Consider the following 22,067-nt stretch of genomic DNA (forward strand, 5'->3'; position numbering starts at 1 on the left):
TCTTTCTCCCACCCGGAATGACTCTGGCTAAATTAGAGCCCTAGAGACATTTTTAGGAATTCTTAAATATTTAGTACATTGATATAATCAATCACTAAGGGGGTCTCATTGGGAAGAAAGAACTAATTCCCTAAATGTACCAAATTTATTTCCTTGTCTTTACATTGATATGATCCAACTTTAAATTTCCCTCTACTTTGAGTCAAAATGAGGAAGTCAATACTATTTTACTGAATCTAATATGAAATGATGTACTATTCTGTTTTACTGTGCATTGTAGGTACAATTAAAACTCAAGATTATTACTCACTTGTAGAATTCTAGTACACCAGTTTCTTAGTATAAATGTTATGAACTGCTTTAAAAACAGTCAATCACCTCAATATCTACTTTTTTATTTTATTTGTTTAGTATTTAAAAGTGTAAACAACTTCTAACCAAGCATCATGATACTTATAGAAACCATTCTGTGCTCATGTATTAAAATCTCACGGATAACGTAGGATAATCCGTTCACATCTCATATTCTAAACAGCCCCTGAAATAGTCTCTGAATAAATACATTGTTCCCAATGGAAATGGATCATTAGTTGAAGTGCATCCATTAATTTTATTACCTGTGTCTCATGCATAACAGACTGCTAAAGTATTTTTTAATTGTGGCACTATGCAACATCCAAGTACTTTGGAACTGGCACTTAATGTGAAGAATACCTCATCAAGTACGTTCATCTTTACTTGGGAATCCAGGATAGAATAATGCAAAACCTGTGTTTTTATAGATCTTGGCATACAAAGATATTTGCAATGACAACTTAAGGTGAAGCTGGCCAATAAATGCTCTTATTTTGAACACACTTTATTTTAAGTGTCAAGTTATTACAAACTCATTTGGCATTCAATTTAATGGCCTCCATCATGACACAAGTTCATTCAGAATCCATGAATAGACAGGACACATATTGGAAACTAAATTACCAGAGGTTCAATTAGAGCCAGTTTTGTTTTCATTCTGTGGTTTATCTTTCCATTTTAATGTATTCTTCCAAGATTAATAATTTACATAAAAAGTCAGCTGAATTGTATACATGGTACTGTTTGATCTCATCTCATCTTTCTTACTTCTAAATATCCCTGAACTACTGCAGACAAATGTTCTATATTCCACAACTTTTCTTTGATTTCCTCCTGTCCCAAAACCAAATAAACAAAATCTTAAAGTATAAAAACAATTTTTCTACGCCAAACTCTATTTTGAGACTAGAGTCATATGAAGTGTATCAGTCAAGGTTTATTAAGTGTACACTGCATATAGAATGCTACCCTTTGTAGTGTGGAGATTTACAGAAAAATGGAAACAAAATTACATGGAACTGAAGAGGGAATAAGCCGTGTGGAAACAGTGGATGTGACAGAGTTCTCATTATTTAAGTTTGGCAAGACAAGGAAAACTGAAACTTCCAGGTTGCCACATCATGTAGTATTAAAGGTGAAAACAAAACCCTGGTAAGTCAAGCTATTATGGTTGAACAGAAGTAGTTTCCATCAGTGGGTTAGACCACTCTATTTGAGCAGTTAAGTAAGGAATCATTCTGTATCATTCAAATTATATTTTTATAAGATTAGTATTAATTATCTCCTTTAAAACCGCAATCTAATCCTTAGTAATATTTGTTGAGATATACTTTTAGCTTAATAAAGTAATCACTATTACTTGTATTTAAATATATTTTATTAAATTTGTTCTCTGTAATCCTTGATTACCACATAGAAAAAAAATCATGTTTGAGATTTGTTCAATATTTTTAATCAGAGGGGTATGAGAGAGGAGTAAGGGAGGGGCGGGGAATGGAGGGGAGAGGAAGAGAAAGGAAGAGAGGACAAGGGAAGATAGGAAAGCATAGGAGAGGGAGGAGTTTGGGAGGATTGAGGGAAGAGAGGACACTTTCGATTACAGAGATTCAAAGTACATGTAAGAAAGCACTTCTAATGGAACCTGGGGAAAGCAAGGATTAGATTAAGCCCAAATCTTTTGGGCCAATACAACTTTCTTCCTCTTTGTTATTGAAGTGTATGGTAATGTGCTGACACAGGACTGGGTCTTATTATCCTAAAATGTAAGAAATAATAAAACCCTCAAAGTATAGCTAAAAAGGAGGGGGGAAAGAGTAGGGTGGACTGGAATTAGGAAATTCTATAGTAACACTAAAGTGCTTACTGATGCAAAAACCTATTTTTAAATGCTGATATTTTCACCCTGATGCCATATGACTGTGAATAATGAAACACAAAGATCGATAAAGAAGCAAATTTGCACATGGCCCAGAGGAGTAGAGAGGGGTGCATTCTTAGTAAAAGTAGAAAAATTGCCAAGTATGACTTCTGTGCAAGAAGCAATGAAAAGAGGCATCCAAGAAATATGATTTTTAAAGACGTTTACTGGTCATATAGCAAGCCCAGTATGACACTGAACTCACAAAATGTCAAAATATATAGAAAAAGTCTCTAGCATAGTGAATAAATTACGAGAAAATTATAGTAAGACATGGACAAGAATAAAAAAGCATGGAGAATTGGGATTTTCCCAGGTACAGGGAGTTTCCACTTTGAAGAATTCAGATAATGATCAATACATTTACTTAAAAGTAGTAGGATAAATAACGGTGAGGATTAGAGAATAGTTTACTTAAACTTAATAGTTTACTTAAATGTAACTTTGAACTTTTTTTTAAAGAAATTTCTCTAGTTGTGCATCAAAATAGTTACATTCATATAATAAGTTGTACAATGTGCTTTTGTCATAGCAATATTATGAGGTAAAAAGTGCATCTACAGATGAAGAAAACAAACTCAGAGAAGTTGTCACTTGCATATTGCATAACACAAAAAGTGTCAAAGCTAGAGTTTGAGCTCATTACTCCTTTGACTTCAAGTCCAGAGCTTTTCCTGCTATGACACTGACTTTTTTAACCATATATTTTTAAATTCTTTTTTTTAATGTTTGGAAAAGTCTGTTAATCTCTCTCCCAATTAGCCATAATTGCAAGGAACCTAATTGCTAGATGATAAGGCCTTAATAAAGGCACTGCTACCAGCTTACCACTTACCCTAATTAAGTCAAGGAAACAAACAGCCTCTTAAATTGTAAATCTACAACCAAGCCAAAAAAGTGATGGAAGTCATCACAGAAATTATCTTTAGAAAATTTTTCATGCCATCCTGGCTTTTCTTTAATTTTTCTCTCTGGCTCAGACCATTCATGGCCACTACCTTATAACTGAATGTGTCAATTTGTGAGATGCAATAGATCTGAAGAAATCATCAGAAGAGGAAGGAAAGGAGTGAAGAAGAATCGTAAAATAAATGAATGGATATATGCCTTTTAAGCTTCTATTTTTGGATCACCCACATAAATACTCCCTTGTAACAATGCAGATGAAGCTTTTTTATCCTCTTATATTATATGTGTGTATACATACATGTATATACAGTACATGTGTGTGAATATATGTATATATGTATGTATGTATATACATGTATTGCTATGTGTGTGTATATGCTATCTGCGCGCAGGACACAAGAATTGCCCAACACCAGGAGAACATTTGATCCATAAGGTAAAGCAGTGAACCTTATTGCACAACCTAGTCTAGTGAATTTAAAAGTAGCGCATTTCAAGAAATTCTACCAATAAAAAGACAAGGTAGCATAATAAGCATCATTGGTGCTTGACCCCTATTTCAAGGACTTTGAGGCATCAGAAAATTAGGCTTCTCAGAGGAGTTTCTCGAAGCTTTAAGAAATCAAGATTAGTTATTTGGCATTGCTTGATAATTCTAGGAGAATGTTCTTGACCCTTTCAGCAGGATAGTCATTAATTTCTTCCAAAAGGAAGCACCTCTTAACAAAAGACTTCAGAAATGGTTTTGCTGATTAGCAGTGCTTCATCTCTACCACATGTGGAACTGAAGGAAATGACTTAATTGTAAATGGTTTAGGGATTAGAGTAAATAGAGGAAACTTCCCAATGTTAGTGAAGGCTTTTGCTCACTAAAATGGATTAATGAAAGATACTCTATAACTAGGAAAATCTACCCTAGTTTTAAGGACTCTTAAAAAAATGTGAACATTAAAGACAGTTGAGATTTTGAAAGGTAAAGATAGATCAGAGAGAGGACCTCTCATGTAAAGGGAGTGGCCTGAGAAGAAACATGGAAGAAGGGAAGCACTTGCAGAATGGCAATTAACTCTGAAGGTTTCTATGGGAATATGAGGAGATAGGGCTGGAAAGGTAGGTTGAAGACAGAGAATAGGACCAACGTTCATTGCAAAGAGTACTTAGCATGGAGTCAGTGGACCTGAGTTGCTGAAACTTCCTACCTGTGTGACCTTAATTGGTCAAATAATTTAAATTCCTAGGTCTTGGTTTCTATGTTTATAAAATGAGGATATTGGGCTGGACGGTCTTCCTTTGTTCCTTCTAAATCTAGATATATGTGTGATTTCTATATTAAAGCTGTTCTTTTTAAATTCATGTCACTAAAAAATTTAACTGTTAAGAAAATTGCTTCTGTTTTGTTAACTGCATTATATTTTTAGATCTCAGTAAAGTTTTTTTGTAAATTTATATGTGATTGAGTCCAACTTGTAAACTAATTTCTTTTTTGGATGAGTCAATTTCTGTGTGACACAATATATAGAATGACACATACATTAAAAGGCATCAGCACATACCAGCAAGAATCTAAAACAGTGCAACTTATTATTAAACAAATGTAACAATGTATATACACAAATGACTAATGGTCTCCTTTACACTAATCACTTTGGGAGGTGATACACTGCCTTTAAATATCTCCAATATACTTGAATTGCATTCGGGAATTTCAGTGCCTGCCTCTACACCAGCAGAGCTCCTAGAGATCAGGGGTTAGTTTGGGCATTCTTCTGATACCAGTATATACCTCGGTCACAAACAATCCACATGCTGTCAGTCACAGTCTTTCCACTCTAGAGAAATAATCACATTACAGAAAGAATATATACTTTACCAAGTAAATGATGGAGGAAAAATGACAGAAAGAGAACTCAGAAATTTTGAGGTTATTTTTATATTCTAAATTCTGATGATTGTCTTGTAGCAATATTTTAAATTAACTGTGAATTATTTTCCTAGCACAGCATCTATCTTTCTTGACATTCACTGTAGGTGAGACATAAGCATAAGCCTAATTGCCTAGCCTGTAGGCAGTATCTTTACAGACAGAATGAAGCTAAACATTAAGAATTGTAGCAAGTCATTCAGAGGATCTAGATAATTTAGGTTAGAATCCCTTTTTCTTCCCTTTGTCTCCAACTTGCAAGATCTTTTTCTTCTCAAATGCAGAAATTTATATCTGAATCATGTGGAATGTCATGCCTCAGGAGTCAGTGGGTCCCTGATGCCAAGTGGAGGTCTTCAAGCAAAATCTAGATGACTTTTTGTCAGATGAGTTTAAGAGGAGATTCTTGTCCAGTTTGGACTAGATCCATCTCTGATATTCTGTGACTGAAAATGCACAGGGAACAACTTAGTTATCCAGTCCATGATAACTCTATAAAAAGGCTCAATTATAAGAAAAATATTTTGTCTCAATGGTAATCAATGAAATATTAATTATTATATGTAATTAATTCTTCATCAATATTCATCCTTCTTTACTTCTTGCCTATTTAACATAATAGCACAGTGGATAAAGCACTGAACCTAGAGTCAACAAGACCTAAATTCATTTCTAGACTCAGACATTCACTGGTTGTATGAACATGGTGGTCAAGTCACTTGTACTCTATCTGCCTTGGTTTCTTTATCTCTAAAATAGGTATGATTAACACCTACCTTCCAAGGGATGGGGATAAAATGAGAGATTTGTAAAGTGCTTTACAAACTTTAATGTGCTACAGAAATTCCCACTACCATTATTGGAACTGTTCACCATCCGCTCTTTCTTGCTACTCTCACTTTTCTCTTGGCTCCCATGACAATTTATTCTCTTGGTAATCCTCTTGCCTCTTTGTATTTCTTCCTCTTGTTCTCCAAGCTTAAGCATGAGGGTTAGGTTTCTTCCTCTTGCTCTTCCAATTTAGCATTTCCCAACATTTTGGTCTTAAATATCTTATCTATCATGTATGTACTCTATTTCTTAGGGATCTATTCATTCTTATGGCTTTATTTATCATCTTTGGGTACCCTTAAATGTTTCAATGACCTGTGATTTTATTGATGTGAGCTATTTATTCACTGGTGGAGACTACAACTCATCTATGATTTAAAAGAGTCTTTTATTTATCTTTATATCAATGACTCCCCAAACTCTACAAAAAATCTCCATGCGAAATTCCAGACATATTTCAGACAGCAAATATTTAAGCCAACTATGCATTAGGCCCTGTGTTAGGCAGTGGAGCACAAAAAAAATAAACCATGTCTACCCTCAAAGAGCTAACATTCTCTTGAGAAAAAATACACATATAAATAAATACAACATATATACAAAGTTTAAGTACAAGCTAATTTTGAGGGGATTAGGAAAGGCTCAGAATATCTGATCTTTGGAGAAAGTAGAAATTCTGAGAGGCACAAATAAAGAGGGAGTAAATTCTAGGCAAGGCAGAATCCTATAAAAAGGCATGAATGCGAACTACAGATGGAATATAGTACATGAGAAAAAGCAAAAAAGCCAGTTTGGCTGGACCATAAAGTTCATAAAGTGAATAATGTACATGTAATACAGTACGTTCGAATTTCAGTTTGGATTAAATAACAAGTGCTTTACAGACCATAATATTCTATAAGAATCTACTATCCTGTAATAATAGTTTGTTTTTGTTGTTAGTCAAGTTATAAATGACAAACAGGAATTTATATTTGATCCCAGAAGAGAATAATATAAGGTCTTTCTGAGCTCTGTACTCTAGAAATGTCATTTTGACAGCTGTGTAGAGTGTAGAATGAAAACCTAAGAGGCTTAAGGCATGGAGATGAGTTAAGTGACTGTTCACTCCTTCAAATGAGATGTAATGAGAACTAAAATAGAACAGTGGCCAGGTGAGGAGAGAGGTGACAGAAGCAAGATGTGCCAGAGGTAGAACTGGCAAGACTTAGCAAATATCCAAGCAGGGTATTTCACATGAAGGAGAATTAAGTGTCATAAATGATTCCAAAATTGTGAACCTGGGTAACTAGAAGGATGATACTGAGATAAGGGGCATTGGGAGGAATAAGGAAGATTGGAAAAGCAATGGATGCAGGGAAAGTTACTGAGCCTGTTTTAGACACTATAGGTTTTAGATGACAATTGAATATCTAGTTTGAAATTTTCAGTGGATAGTTGGTGGTGTGGTACTGGACAGGAGAGAGAGTAGAGCTTGGTAAGTAAATGAGAGTCATTTATATAGAAATGATATGTGAACACATACAAGTTAATTACCTAAATAGTAGAAAGAGCATAACGAAAAAAGGGTCTAGAACAAAACTTCAGAGTAAACCTAAACTTAAGTTGTCCTAATAGGATAATGATCCAATGAAGAATACTGAGAAGTGCTCATTTGGGTAGGCAAACCTGAGAGAGATGTCATGAAAACCCAAAGAGGAGAGAATATCCAGTCACGTATGGTCAATAGCATCAAAGGCTACAGAAAGGTGAGGTAGGATGAAGATTAGGTAGTCAAGAGATCATTGGTAACTTTGAAGAGAGTAATTTCAGTTGTCTGAGGGAAGGAAGGAAACTAGACTAAAAGGAGTTGTGAAATGAAGGGGAGAAAATGTAAGCAACAAATGTTGACAGCTTTTTCTATGGCTTTGGCTAAGAGAGGAAATATATGAGAAAATAGTTTGGGGGACAGTAGGGTAAAGTGTTACACCTTTTATTTAAAGATGAGGAAGATGTGGAAGTGTTTACATTTGTAAGCAGCAGGGAATGAGCCAGCAGACAGAGAATGATTGAAGACTAGAAAGAGACACGATGATTGACACTGCAGCTTGTCACATATACATAGAGGGGTTGGCCTGGACTAAGAGAAAGGCCACGTCTTTATCAGAGCTTACAGTAAAAGAGGAGGAAAATGGCAAAACTATCAAGGAGTTTTGATAGTAGGGCAGAAGAGGGAGCTCAGGGCAAATGGCTTTGATCTTCTTAGTTGTGAAGTCAGGTTCTCAGGTGAGAGAGTAGGAGAAGGGGGCGGTACAGGAGGCTTACCAACACAAAAGAAGGTTTGGAATAGTCTCTGTAGGGACAGATAAATATAGCACATTAAGTACTTTGTGCCAAACCCTGTGCATTCACATATTTAGTACAGGGTGGACACTCAATAAATGTTTGTTATTATTTTAGAACTGATATTATCACTGATTTTCATTAGCTCAATTTTGCAAAAAATAAGTACAATAAGATCTAAATTAAGTTGTCAAATTTTGAGTTTGTCTGATGCTTAATTATATATATATATATATATATATATATATATATATGTACACATGTGAAATTTAAAATATCACTATTTCAGTGCCATACAATTTTCAATTAAGATATGTGAGGGTTTTTAAATAAAAGTTTATTTATATTTGTTTTTTCAATAAAGAACAATTGGGGGTGGGGGGAGTTTTATTTTTCCAAGAAGAGGAAAATCATGAAAGTGAAAGAGTGAAAATCATATACGGTATTTTGAAAGAGTAGTGGTTTTTCCTGTTTCCAGTCTATTATGATAAAAATGAAAAAATTATTATTACTGATATTTATATGTAATATGATAGAGTTGATTTCCAGCTATTATGGAATCTGCTTAAGAAACAGCTAGGTGGGGTAGTGGTTAAAATGCTGAACCTGGAGTCAGGAAGACTTCAGTTCAAATCCAGCCTCAGCCATTTACAAGTTATGTGATTCCAGGCAAGTCACTTAACCTGTCTGCCTCAGTTTCCTAATTTGTAAAATAGAAATATTAATGGTATGTATTTTATGTAGCTATTGTGAGTATAATATCCATAAAGTGTTTTGCAAAGCTCAGAATATGATATAAATAATAGCTATTGCTACTGTTGTAGTTATTCTTAGGGAACACTGGTGAGGAACCTCCTTCCATCACTATAGCTCTCCAGCTGCTCTGCAGCAGTCTAGAAGAGTTGCCTGCCATGTTCAGAGGGCAAGTGACTTCTCCAATGGGAAATGCCTGATCTGAGACAGGAACTGAGCCCTGAGTCTTCTTTACTCCAAGGACAAGTGTCTGTCTGTCTCTTTTATATACAACTTTAAAAATAATTTCTGGTAACATGGTTTTAAAATATTCTTTACGAGGATGCTTATGTCAATTTCCTATACATGTGTGTTATATTCATCTGGAAGCAAAATGAAATTTTTTTTCTTTTGCATTGAGAAATAACAATAATAATAATAAAAAGTAAAACCTTGCCTTTAGTTTCACTTGGAATTCATCAATGAATTTTCTAATACAGTTGTTGTGATAAATATAAACCTATGTGTTTATCAAATCCCTAAGAAGATTATCTAAATCAACTCTGTGTAATTACCATTCACCATCTGTTCCACCAGTGCCTGAGCTGATCTGCTGGCATCTTGTAGTTTTCTGTACTTCTCGGGCTTTTCTCGCTCTATGGCCTGCAGCATGACAGCAAAGGTGAGTATTTCAATACAGGCATTCTGAAGCTATACATTAATCATAACTTCTAAAGACCCTTTCTAGTCTTGAGCTATTTTATGGTCCTTTTATCACATTATGTTCAATGAATTCTCTATTCTTTCCTGGCATCAACACACTGATTACAATGATAAAAGACAACTTATTATTATACCACCTTTCTATGATGTCCCGTCACAAGCATTGTACATTCATGACCATTTCATCTCTGAAGTTCTGAAATCACATGATAACTTCTGATATTTTGCATTCCTATGCTAGCATAAAAATGGGTAATATAAATTGTATCAAGGCTGAACTGTCAGAAACTTTTAACTATTTTTATATTTTATTTTTACATTATATATTTTGTTACATATATTTATAATATATTTACATAATGAAATATATTGTTCAACAAAATGTTGAATTGCCTAAATTTTTTCTAGATATATATATATATATAGTCTTACATAAAAATAGATATGCATATATACATATATATGCTTTGTCTTAGTTTTAGAGAAAAACACAGACAACTTTAAATCCACAATAAAACTGAGTACTGTATGTTAATGTAGTGTATGAAGCATGCAACATAAGATCTATTCTTTCTGAAACAATTCTTCAGATGCTCCCATTTTTGAAGGGAGAAGAGATGATTTGTTAAATCACAGCATTATGACCTCTTTTTTCCATTTTTCCTAACTGGATTTAGATTCCTGAAATGTGAAAGTAAAAGTATTCTTTAAATTAACAAAAGCTGTTGTTAAATCATATATTTAACTCAAAAATATCTAGAGGGGAAAAGTGTATGATTATTTCATAAGAGCAAAATATATTTTAAGTGACTGATGTGGTAGAAAGTTCCTACAATCATTTATAATTTCAAAATTCAGGTAGTATTGTGTGCTATTTGCCCTTAAACATAATTAAAGATATTTAAAGCCTCCTATTATTCAATTAACATAGGATGAGTATTTTACTCTATTCCTCATGGATAATGAAATTGTAGATCTGGGCCTTAGAGATAATCTAGTCAAACCCCCAAAGTCTTAAAGTTAAAGCAGGAAATGACATGAGCCCTTTTACAGATGAGGAGAAATGACCAGAAAGGTGAAATAACTTGTCCAAAATTACACAGCTAGTCAGTGGCCAAACCAGGAAGACACCAAACCATGGCATACCATGGCATACCAAAATATCATTATAAAAAATCCTCTGTACTTTGGAGCAGAAGAATTTTAACTATTGAGCTGTGTCTCTAAAATGCATTTTTTTTACCATAGATCTTTAAAACAATTTATCAATTTACTCAAGACATAAGTTGGAGAATATATAAAGGTACATATGCACTCTTATAACTTAATTAGTTCCTAACCTAATAGCAAACATAGAAATCAAAATATTGACCTCACATGTGCTTTTAAAAAGGGATGAAGGCTTCTAGAATTATTTTTCCAACACATTAGACAAAAATAAAAATCCATGGTGTTTTCCTTGTAGTTTCACATTTTACCTATGCCTTTAATTATTTTCAGAAGTTAGAATCATTCAATAACATTTTTCTATTCATTTAAAAATAAGCCTATGAATTAGGATTTCTGGATTCAAGGTCCAGACAACTAATTATTGCAGAATGGGAAAATGGACTTGTAATACTCTATAATATCAAATCTGATGCAACTCTAGTACATAAAACATTTATTTAATTGTATTCAAATAAGACTAGAATGAGATATGAGAACATGATGACAATTTTGTTTTCATATCTGCACTTTAAAAGTTGCCAGTGATCTCAAGCTATCAATAATATGGAAAGTTAAATTGAAATGATCAGGAACACCAAATAAGAAAAATATATTTTAAAACTTTGAATTCTATTTGCAAACATCACAAGCTACAGGTTATGGGGCTCTGGTATAATGATCACTTATTCATCCAGTGATGTAATGACCCCACAAGCTAATTGGTGGATCATGAGATGTGTAAATCTGAAAACAAGATAAAATCTTCTTGAAATAATAAAAAAAATATGAACACTACCTTGTGGTCACACTCTCTTAAACAGGCAAGAACAGAAGTAGATACTTGAAAATTCCAATTTGTTATTGTTTACTTCCTGTTTGCCTCTTCACTTTCTCTGAAGTCCATCCTCTTTCTCCCTATCTCTGTCACCTTATTAATATATCTGTGTTCTGATATTTTAAAAATGTTCCCTGTCAAAAGGTCAATGCCAGTTATAATGAGCTATAGGCTCTTTGAAGGATTTAGATCATTTTTTAAAAACAGAAACAATATTCAGTGTTATTCACCAGAGCTCCATGGGCAGATGTGCATTTCAAACTGTTCAACTTGAGAACCATAGTGGCAAAAGACAAACACAAATCAAAAAGGGTTTCTTTTAATGGATCCCCTTTTTGAACAGAATTTTTTCTGTCTTATCTAGTTTGCCATTTTTTCATTTGTTTTCTGATAAGGCATGTTAGAAAATTATATAGTCTCTTGCAAGACAGGCTTAAATATGATATACATTCTGAACTGCATGATGATATTCTAAGCCTACATAGACTTAGAGATTTCATTAATATTTTCAAAAGAGAGTATAGAACTATAGAATTTGGGTCCCTCTGTGGATAGCTATAGGTTGAAATCCTTTTTTTGGTTCTCTTTAGTGTTGTCCTTTTCTAGACACCGTACAAGTTCTCAACATTATTCCTGAAAGTGACAACAAGGTCTGGTCTTTTATAGGTTGGATTAGTTGTCTTGAGAGATCCCTTCTAAGCTTGAAATCCTACAAGTTGGTAATCAATTAGCAGGCATTAGTGCCACTTTCAGGAAAGATGAACTCGGATGGTATCTGGAGAAAGGCAAGCTTGGAGATGATGTACCTGGGAACCAGTATGTGAACTCTGTTTTAACAGATCTGAAGGGCTGACATAACCATTAAACTTAGTGCTCCTTGTTTTTAGAGACAAGTCAGGAAGATGGGAGTTTGAGTCCTTCCTCAGACATTTATGGCTACTAGTTACATACTATTGTGTGTGACTCTGGGCAAATTGCTTCATAACCTGTGGCCTCATATTACTGATTTTTAGGGTGAAGGGGTTAGACTTATACATATTGGATAATTTAGCACTTGGGCATAGATACTTCAATGAGACCCTAAGAGGAAACTTAAAACCAGAAAGTGCCCCAGAGGTCATCAAGTTTCCTCTTAGGGTCTCACTAAAGTATCTATGCCCAAGTGTTAAATTATCCAATATGTATAAGGCATTTATTTTGTATATATTTATATGTGAATGGGCTATTAATGAATCATAGCATTTATATTCATAAGGCATAACGAATATTGGATACCAAATATTGATTAATAGAATGGTAAAAAGTTACTCTGGTCTTATTTCCCATGGACATTGAAATAGGAGATTCTGGCCTGAAATTCAAAGTGAGGTGTCTTATTAATTTAAAGCACAGACTAATGTTTCTCAGATCTGCTTCCACTTGAGTAAAAGTAAAGAAATGGCTAGGGAAAAGGGAGAAAGAGTTTTAAAAGATCGTTACAAAAAAAACTTCACCTTATATTTTTTTCATCAAAATGGGAGTCAAAGCTTCATAAATTTTTCAAAGTATTTTTCTTCTAGTATAGCATCATCAACTTTTTGGATCAAATTCTATCTAGGAGGTATGTTTCATAGTTTCTAAAGTATTGAGAAATGCTCATTTCAAGTGAGAAAATAATGAAGCTATCATAAGCAAAATATTAATATTTCCTATAGGAACATATTCTTATTTTCAAAATGTTAATTCACAAAACTCTAAAAATATATTTCTTAAATTATGGAATTTAAAAATATGAGCTTAAATGGGTAAAGGACAACTTAATCATAGAAACAAAAAAAATATTTTTATTCAGAGTTAACAACAAAGGGGAGTTCTGTGTTTCCGGACTAATAAGGTCACATGATTGCCTCTAAGGTCCCATGACATTATTCATTAGCATCTCTTAATATCCATCTGTTTAATGCAATCATACCTAAATACTTAAAAGATGAAAAGTAGCTAATTCCACTTGACCCTATCCAGATTGCTAATTTAATATCACTTATTATCCTAGCATATATATGTACATATATAGTGTTTTTAATGTTGCAACTAATGAATTATAAATATGTGTTAACTAGCAAGTATATTCTGGGTGTCCCTTAGGCTATGACTATGCAAGTGACATAAACATATCAAGAAATGGTAAATCTTATTATTTAGGTCACTTTTGTAGCCTAATTAAAGTTTTATGATCACATACAAATTACCTCTTATTAATCAAGTTTTTCATTTGCAAGTAATTTTACAATTACTAGTAGTGTATAAACAGAAATCAGAATGGCAAGCCCTTGAAGAATAGAAGTATGTGTCCTAGAAATTTTCTCTAGTATCTTGTATTTTTCAGATGAGTTCAGCTTTTAATTAAAGGCTTTGATCATAACAAAGAGTAAAAATTATCATTATGAAAGAAAACGTCTGATAAAATTTAAATGCTTTATTTATTTTAAAAAAGCATATAAAGTTGACCTGCTGTTGGTAGATTCATTATACTGCTGTCATTAGAACAGGAAACTCTAAGGGAAATGAGTGGAGGAGGGGTAAATGACACCTTTTACTAAAAATAAAAAAAATTTTAAAAATACTACTCAAGTTTATGAGGAACTCCCATGATGCTGAAATGGCTTATACATATTGATTGACAAATGAAGAACTATGAAAATAAATGCAGTAAATATCCATTATCATTTTCATGTTTGTGTATGTAATTTTATGCATGCACATTACATGTGCGTGCATTTGTACTTACACACATAAGTACATATACACGCATGCATGTATATATGCATATACATACATATATTCATATTCCTTGGATACTTAATTCATACATGTATGTGCCCTAATAAAAATGTAGGAAACTAATTTTATATTCTATTTTAGTCAGCCAATTAAAATGAGGCCTTTTTTTAAAAAATGACTTCAAGTTCATAAGAGTGACTCAAGAGGAATCAAAAAGTCACTTGCAGTCTACTGTGTACTGTTCAGCACATTCAATTCATCAGTTGAGACATGATTGACTAAATGTAAATTATTCCTAAACACGCTAACAAAAACTTTTGACGCTGTATTCTTCAGGGAGAAACAAAATGGTTTTATCTTATTAAAACTGACTTAAGGGGCAAGATTACAGAGGCAAACAGGAAGCCCCTACATGATTTAAATCAATAGGAATTTTTCAAATTTATACTTAAGGTTCCTATACAAGATGATTTATAATTGCATTAATTGAACATGGAACAGGTGGTTCTTTAAACATTTTAAAACTGGTCTTCTCAAATGATATATGTTCTATTCACAGGTTCTATTTTAAAATAATTTAAAGGCAATATTTCACCTTTTCTTTCATTAAAAAATATTTCACTATGATGAAAGCACAAATCATGTGACTTTCTTATGTTTAAAATAGCAACAGAAATACGTGTGGTTATTAATTGAAAAATGCTGTTATAGCAGTAATTGCTATTCTCTATGAACCTAGTAAAGATCCTGATGTATATTTTTCATTCACAGAGACCAAATAATAATGCCACCCATGAAATTCTTTATCAGATTGCCTAGCCATTTACAAAGACTCTGACAGGAATGATAAATTCTCTGGCTAGAAGGAATGTTTTTCTCCAAAACAGTCATATCTTGTAGCAAAGATGAGATTTTTCGGGAGAGGAGTCGACTACATGAAATCTCACTAAATTGTATAACTAATATGAATATTCTGAAAAGATTTGGTTGAGATAGTTTCAACCTCGTAACTTTTTCAATACCTAATAATATCGCTGGTTATTTATATATGAAGGAAACTGTTCAGAATTTCTCCACATGTGCCTTCCCAACCCAGAAAATTTGCTTTGCCTTTTCAGAAGAGTATAGATGCTCTGGGTGTGTGTATTCAAAGACAGAGTTGATGACCAATTCTTAAGTTATGTCTACAAAGAAGAATTATTAGCAAATTTGTTGCTACAAGATTCTCTTGTGAAGAATCTAATGATAATTGTGTATTAGTCTAGTTAAGAAACAAGCTATCCTTTCATGAATTGTTACATGAAAATATTGAGTGAGACTTAATTAGACAAATACAAGGATCCAATTCATACCTGTAAAATTTAAGCATCTTTTACTTTACTAACATGTATTAATGACTAAAAATTAGTTCAAACTATTTTATTATTACAGTTGGCAAAATCTAAATAATGCTACTTTGAAGTTTTCTAAATTAATTCCTACCTAGGAATGTCATATAAAGTGTGGTCCTTACCTATGATACAAATACATATATAAACAGATCAATTTCCTTTCCTTAGCCAATTCTTTCTATTTTAAAAAGTGGAAGCAGATTTGATACATTTTAGTCAATAGTTAACGTAAGTGAATATCTCAACTGTATAAATGGTCATTGGACTATTGGTGAAAATGGCATCTAGCTAGCAACAGCATAATCAAGACATAGTCAGTCAACTTTAACGCCACTTGGTATTTCCATTTTCAAGATTGAGACATGGACATTAAATTGGCATATTATATTCCTTATTTTCAATATTAACATAATTATATAGTATATTTTAGACTTTTCCAACTTAATAACATTCAGGAAAAAGAACAAAAACTAATGCATAAGCCTACATTGACTTTTTCTTTGAGGTCTGAAAGGTTGCCTTCTTTTCTATATATTGCAAATTCAGGACTTTGCAATACAGCTTCTGATCGAGTCATCCAGCTGTGAAGTTCGGTGGTATCAGCATCAAACCTAAGATGTGAAAACAAACATAAAACCAAATATAATTCCTTGATTAGTGGTCTATTAAAATTGTGAGGAAAACTTATTAAAGTTTCTCTCTTGCCTAGCCCCCACATCCCTTTATCATCTTTATGTTGATGACTCATAGATTATATATCCAGCCATAGTCTTTCTTCTGAGTTCCATTACTGTGTTACCAACTGACCAGTGGATATTTTGATCTAAATTCCCATTAGGAATTTCAAACTCAAAATCTACTAATTGTCTCCCAACTTTTCCTTCCCCCAAACTCATCCCTCTTCCAAACTTTGCTGTTTCTTTTAAGGACAGCACTATCTTTCTAGTCACTCAGGTTTATAAACTCCTTGTTACCCTTAATTTCTAACTTTTACTCACTCTACTTGCCTGATGAATTGCAAAATCTTGTCATTTCTACCTCCTCAATACTTTTCATTCATTCCCCCTTTCCTCCACATATACAACCAAGGTTTCATTGCCTCTTGCCTGGACTTCAGCAATAGCCTCATAATTGCTCCACTTCCTAAATCTTACCCTCCTACAATCCATTCTTCACAAACTGCTAAAGTGATTTTTCCCACGTCATAGATCCAACCACATCACTCCTTTATTTGATAAATTCCATTATTTCCTTGTTACCTCTAAAAATAAGCATAAACTCATATATTTAACATCTTAAAGCTTTCCCCACATGGTCCCAATCTACTTTTCCTAGTGTGTTACACATTGTTTTCCATGTACCACACAGGTCAGTTGAACTTGTCTCCTTAGCATTCTTCATATACAATATTTCTTTTCTTGTTGTGTGCCTTTGCAGTGACTGTCCTCCATGCCTGGAATGCATCACTTCCTCAGTTCTATCTCTTAGAATTCTTCATATCCTTTAAGACTCAGGGCAAACACATTGTCCATGAAGACTTCTCCCTAACTTTTCCAAAATTACCTTCTATTTACTTTGTATATGCTTCTATTTGTGAGTTATCGTCTTCATTTGAATAAAAGCTTCTTGAAGACAGACTCACTTTTGGCTTTGTTTCCTCCAGAGTTTACCATAATTAATACTACAGAGAGCCACTTAATTAATGCTTGTTGATTCATTGATTCATTCAAACAATCAAAGTAGGTCCAAAATAGGGCCTACTGTGGGCCAGGTACTCTGTTAAGCATTACGGATACAAAATGAAGCAAAAGACAGTCCCTGCCCTCTAGAAGTTTACAATCTAATGGGGAGGACAACATACAAACAGATATAGACAAAGCTATCTGTATACAGAATAAATAGGAAATAATTATCAGAAGGAAGACACTAGAGTTAAGAGGGGTTAGGGAAAGCTTTCTCTAAAAGATGGGGTTTTAGTTGTGAAAAGAAGGAAGCCTGAGAGGTTAGTGGTTGAGCAGAGGAGGGAGAACATTCCAGGCACAAGATAAGTAAGAGAATGCCCAGAGTTGAGAGATGGAATGTCCTGTCCATGGAAGAGTCAGGAGGGAAGTGTCACTCTATCAAAGAGTATGTGTTGGGAAGTAAAGTGTATAAAGACTAGAAAGGTAGGAGAGGGCTTGGTTATGAAGGGCTTTGAATGCCAAAGAGAGTATTTTGTATTTGATTCTGGAGGCAATAGGGAGCTACTCTAATTTTTGCCTTCTAGTGAGAAGATCTGGGTTCAAATCCTATTTCTGTTATTTAATAAGTGTATGACATGGAGAAAGTCACTTAGTCTCTCTGGGCCTCATTTTCTTCATCTATGAAGTGAACAGGTGGGTCTAAGGGGCCTTTGAGTTCCCTTCCAATTCTAAACCGTGGTTCTATGATGTGACAAGCTCTAGCATCTGTCTGATCATTAATTTAGTGTTTAATGTTATACTGCCTTATTTTGTTTCTAAAGTTTTCACCTAGTTTGTTGTTTCCCAAACTAAATAATAAGCCCTTCAAAGTAAGGGACTATTCTGTATGCTTCCTTCTTGTCTTCAATGACATGGGTAAAATGAAGATGAATGAATGTCTGCTTCCAGGTGGAGCAACAAACAAGATGGCGGATGAGACATTTGCTCTGATTCCCTCGACCTCTGAAACCTTTCCAAAACAGAAATGATGCACCAAAAATAAAGAAACTCCACCTATCTCCATGATTTTTTGTACCCAGAAGCCAAAGATTAAAAAAAATATGACTTTATGTCTACAACGAACTCACTCAGCACCCCTCCCCCATGACCCATGCTAGCAGCAATGGGAATGAATTAGCCAGACTGGCCAACAAAAAACAACTCCACCACTTGGTCTCCTGTCTCTCTTTCCAGTGCTGTGGACACCTTGGCTCCAGACTATGGAAGTCTGCTTGGGGAAGGACAGATAGCCAAGACATCTCTACAGACTACAAAGCACTATGAAGGACATCATTCTGTGCTGCAAAATATCTCTGCCAGGTTCAGAAGGGAAAGAGGCAGGACACATGTCTGAACCTGAGATTGAGCACAACATACATTCCACCCTACCCAGCTCCCCTCATCACACAGCCACAAAGACTCAGATTATAAGAGTTAACCCAGTAGCACGTGGCAGCTCTATGACCTGCCAATGCTGGGCTAGAGAACTGAGGAACAGAGGAAGCATGACAGGATACCAGGATACTGAGAGGATACCAGGACAGAGCACAGGGTATATGAGGGCTGTGTGCCACTCCACTAAGCCTGAGGGAAAATGCTTAGCATCTAGACAGGGTAAGTCTATTCAAAAGTCACTAAAGTTAGAGAACTAGGCTTACGTACTATGAATTGTCCAGAACAGGAGGAGGCTGAGATGCTTGGGGATTCAGCTACCAAAAAAGCCATCATCAGAAGAGAGGGAGTCAGAGAGTGAGCAATAGGGGAACATAAAGTCAGGGGGAAGACTGAAATTACCAGAGGAAGAAGAAGGAAGAGAAAACTCAAAGACTTTGAACAAAGGCAGATAAATCAACAGGGAAAATATCAGCAACAGAAAGATATCTGGCTTCTAGATAAATAAATTCAGGCATCTATGAAGATAAATGAATGTTAGAAATAGATGTAAGATTTTAAAAAGTGATTTTTGTAATTCGAAAGGGCAGACATAAGTTTTTATACTAACAGATATTTCATGAAACCATCAAATCTGAACCTTATGTACTCTGAAAATCTTATAAAGCACATGCTTCCCTTTAAAACATTCAGCTCTGTCTAATGCACAAACAGAACTTCAATCACTGAAGTGACATTTGGACTTTATGAACATGTGGTGACTTTGTGTAGGTTATGCAAAGAATACTTTTCCAATGAATTAAGGCTAAATCAGTTTTCTAGAGACTTTGCCAGGCGCAATTGCTATCTCCACACTTCAAGCCTTTATTGGAGTTGCTGCCATGGCAACAGTTTCCACACTCAGTTGATAGAGATTTTAAGTAAAGCCTGATGACCAATTGGCATAAGGTTCTAACTGTGATTAGCTCTGAAAGCTGAAAGTTAAATTTCACTTGTAATTCTTCCTTCACCTGGTTTTTTCTTCCTTTTCCCTCTCCCCTCCCCACTTTTTTTTCTTTTTTTCAATAAATGTGGAGCGAATTTAAGCACAGAGCTATCATGGGCCCTTTCACCTAAAGGTTCTCTAGAGAGTTATTACACAACTTTAAAGTTTTACAAATTCAATAAGGTGCCTCAAACTATCTTTGGCCAGTTTCAGCAAACATTAAGTTTTCCAGGGAAAATAGCATCTCTTCCCATGTGCATGGATGAAATAGAATAGAAATAGATTGCAAAATAGAATAGAAATTTAATTTTGACAAAGCACCATTGTCTTTTCACTGGCTGTTCTTATGTTTAAAGTTGCCCTCATTCAACTTCATTTAGCCTTGTGACTTCATGACTCCCTTGGGCTATAACAAATCCAATCCTTGGATTTATGTGAGCCTACTACTGATGATATTCCTAAGCTATTTTCTTCTGTCTTTGTTCTTAGTATATCTTCCCTGAGGGCTCATTGCTTTAAAAATAAACTTCAAAAATAAATCCCTTCATAAGACTTTTCTACCTCAATGAACCCCACTTACTTCATAGGAATATGACCATAGGATAGGAAAGGGCCTTAGGAGTTATCTAATCAATACTTCCCTCTTATCTTACAGATGAAGACACTCAGCCTAGAGTGTCTAAGTGACCTGTCTGAGGTCAGACAGTAGGTAGGGCTGGGTTTTAATCTAAGCCCATTAGACTCCAAATCTCTTATTCTTTCTCTTGTCCTACGAAACCCAGTAAAGCAGCTATGATAGTAGTCTCTTCTTTCTTTAGGGCTAAGCTCTCCTAAAATACCTCATACACTGTGCCTATCATGCTACCACTGAATAAATGAATGAAAAGCATTTATTTAGCACCTACCACATGCAAAGCACTGTGTTAACTGCTATGCTACGGACACATATAGAAAAAAGTAAGACAGTCCCTGCTTCCAAGAAGTTCCTATTCTAATTGGGGGAAACAACATATAATAGGAAGTTTCAACTACAAGTTGGATTGAAGGGCTTAAGGATTCTTAGGGCACAGTAAAGAAAATGACAATGCATTTTTTAATATTATTCACACTGATAAAACTATATGCATTTCTAATGTCGAACCATTCAACAGTGCCCAGGACTTTGGTAGTGAGCACTCTGCTGCCTCTCACCTCCTCCCAGGTCTTTAGTATCTACTGCTGCTGGGGAAGGCAGGGGATGCAGTACCTGCAGCTTCAGTTTCCAGTTGCATCTCCACAAGCATCCTCCAGATGACAGTTTTGGGGGCTGGATGGAGGCAGGGCTTATAGTTGAGGCACATGTGGGTGTGGGGAAATGTATCCCTGGAGTTGTTGGGCTTGGAATCTTTGGCTATCTCCATTGGAGACTAAAAGGATATGGTGGTTGAGGTGGTGAGGGTAGTTTGCATCACTTTTTAACCTCTGCTAAAAGATCCCCACAGCTTTCTGTATCCCAACTTAGATTATACATTTTCTAATGAGCTCAAGATTATATAATCAACATAGAAGATGTGGCACTCTGCTGTCTTACCTCTTATTTGCATATGTTGTTTCCTATAATATCCTTCTCACATTCAGTATGGTATGACTTTATAGACAGATAGATAAATATACATGTACATATACATATAAAATTAGTTTTGAAAAGTACTTTATACTAGTTCAATCAGTGGAGTGTTTTGTTGATATGATATTTTACACCTGACTTGATGTTTATTTTTCTTTTTGACTTTATAAATTGACTTTATTTTAAAAAATGCAATAGATTACATTTATTAGTTACTTCGTCTTTGTTGAGATATAACCCTAGGATAGAGAATTGGTAGAATATGGGCACTGTGAAGCCTTGTTTTGAGTTATACTGTTAGCCAGTGGGCTGTAATATTACTATGAGAACTCCAAAAACTTACTCTTTTTAATAGAAAGCAAAAAAAAAATATCATTGCACAAGTAAAAGGGAGGTAAGAAGGGTTTTTTTTAAAGAATCTTCAAAACAAAATGAAAATAAAAAGACATTTTAAAACA

At 34.4% G+C, this 22,067-nt stretch overlaps 1 protein-coding gene across 6 annotated transcripts in view; it reads right to left on the bottom strand.

The window, feature by feature from the left end:
• The window catches only part of DMD (dystrophin), a 1,925,924-nt gene that overhangs the window by 1,553,655 nt on the left and 350,202 nt on the right, over positions 1-22,067 (bottom strand). For all 6 annotated transcript variants that reach the window (XM_036747778.1, XM_036747779.1, XM_036747772.1 and 3 more), the window contains 2 exons: positions 16,393-16,516; positions 9,563-9,650 (listed from right to left, as the gene is read on the bottom strand). In XM_036747778.1, coding sequence (XP_036603673.1) covers positions 9,563-9,650; positions 16,393-16,516 — 212 coding nt within the window. The remainder of the gene's footprint in view (positions 1-9,562; positions 9,651-16,392; positions 16,517-22,067) is intronic.

Source organism: Trichosurus vulpecula, chromosome 2 (assembly GCF_011100635.1).
Source record: "Trichosurus vulpecula isolate mTriVul1 chromosome 2, mTriVul1.pri, whole genome shotgun sequence".
Taxonomy (NCBI): Eukaryota; Metazoa; Chordata; class Mammalia; order Diprotodontia; family Phalangeridae; genus Trichosurus; species Trichosurus vulpecula.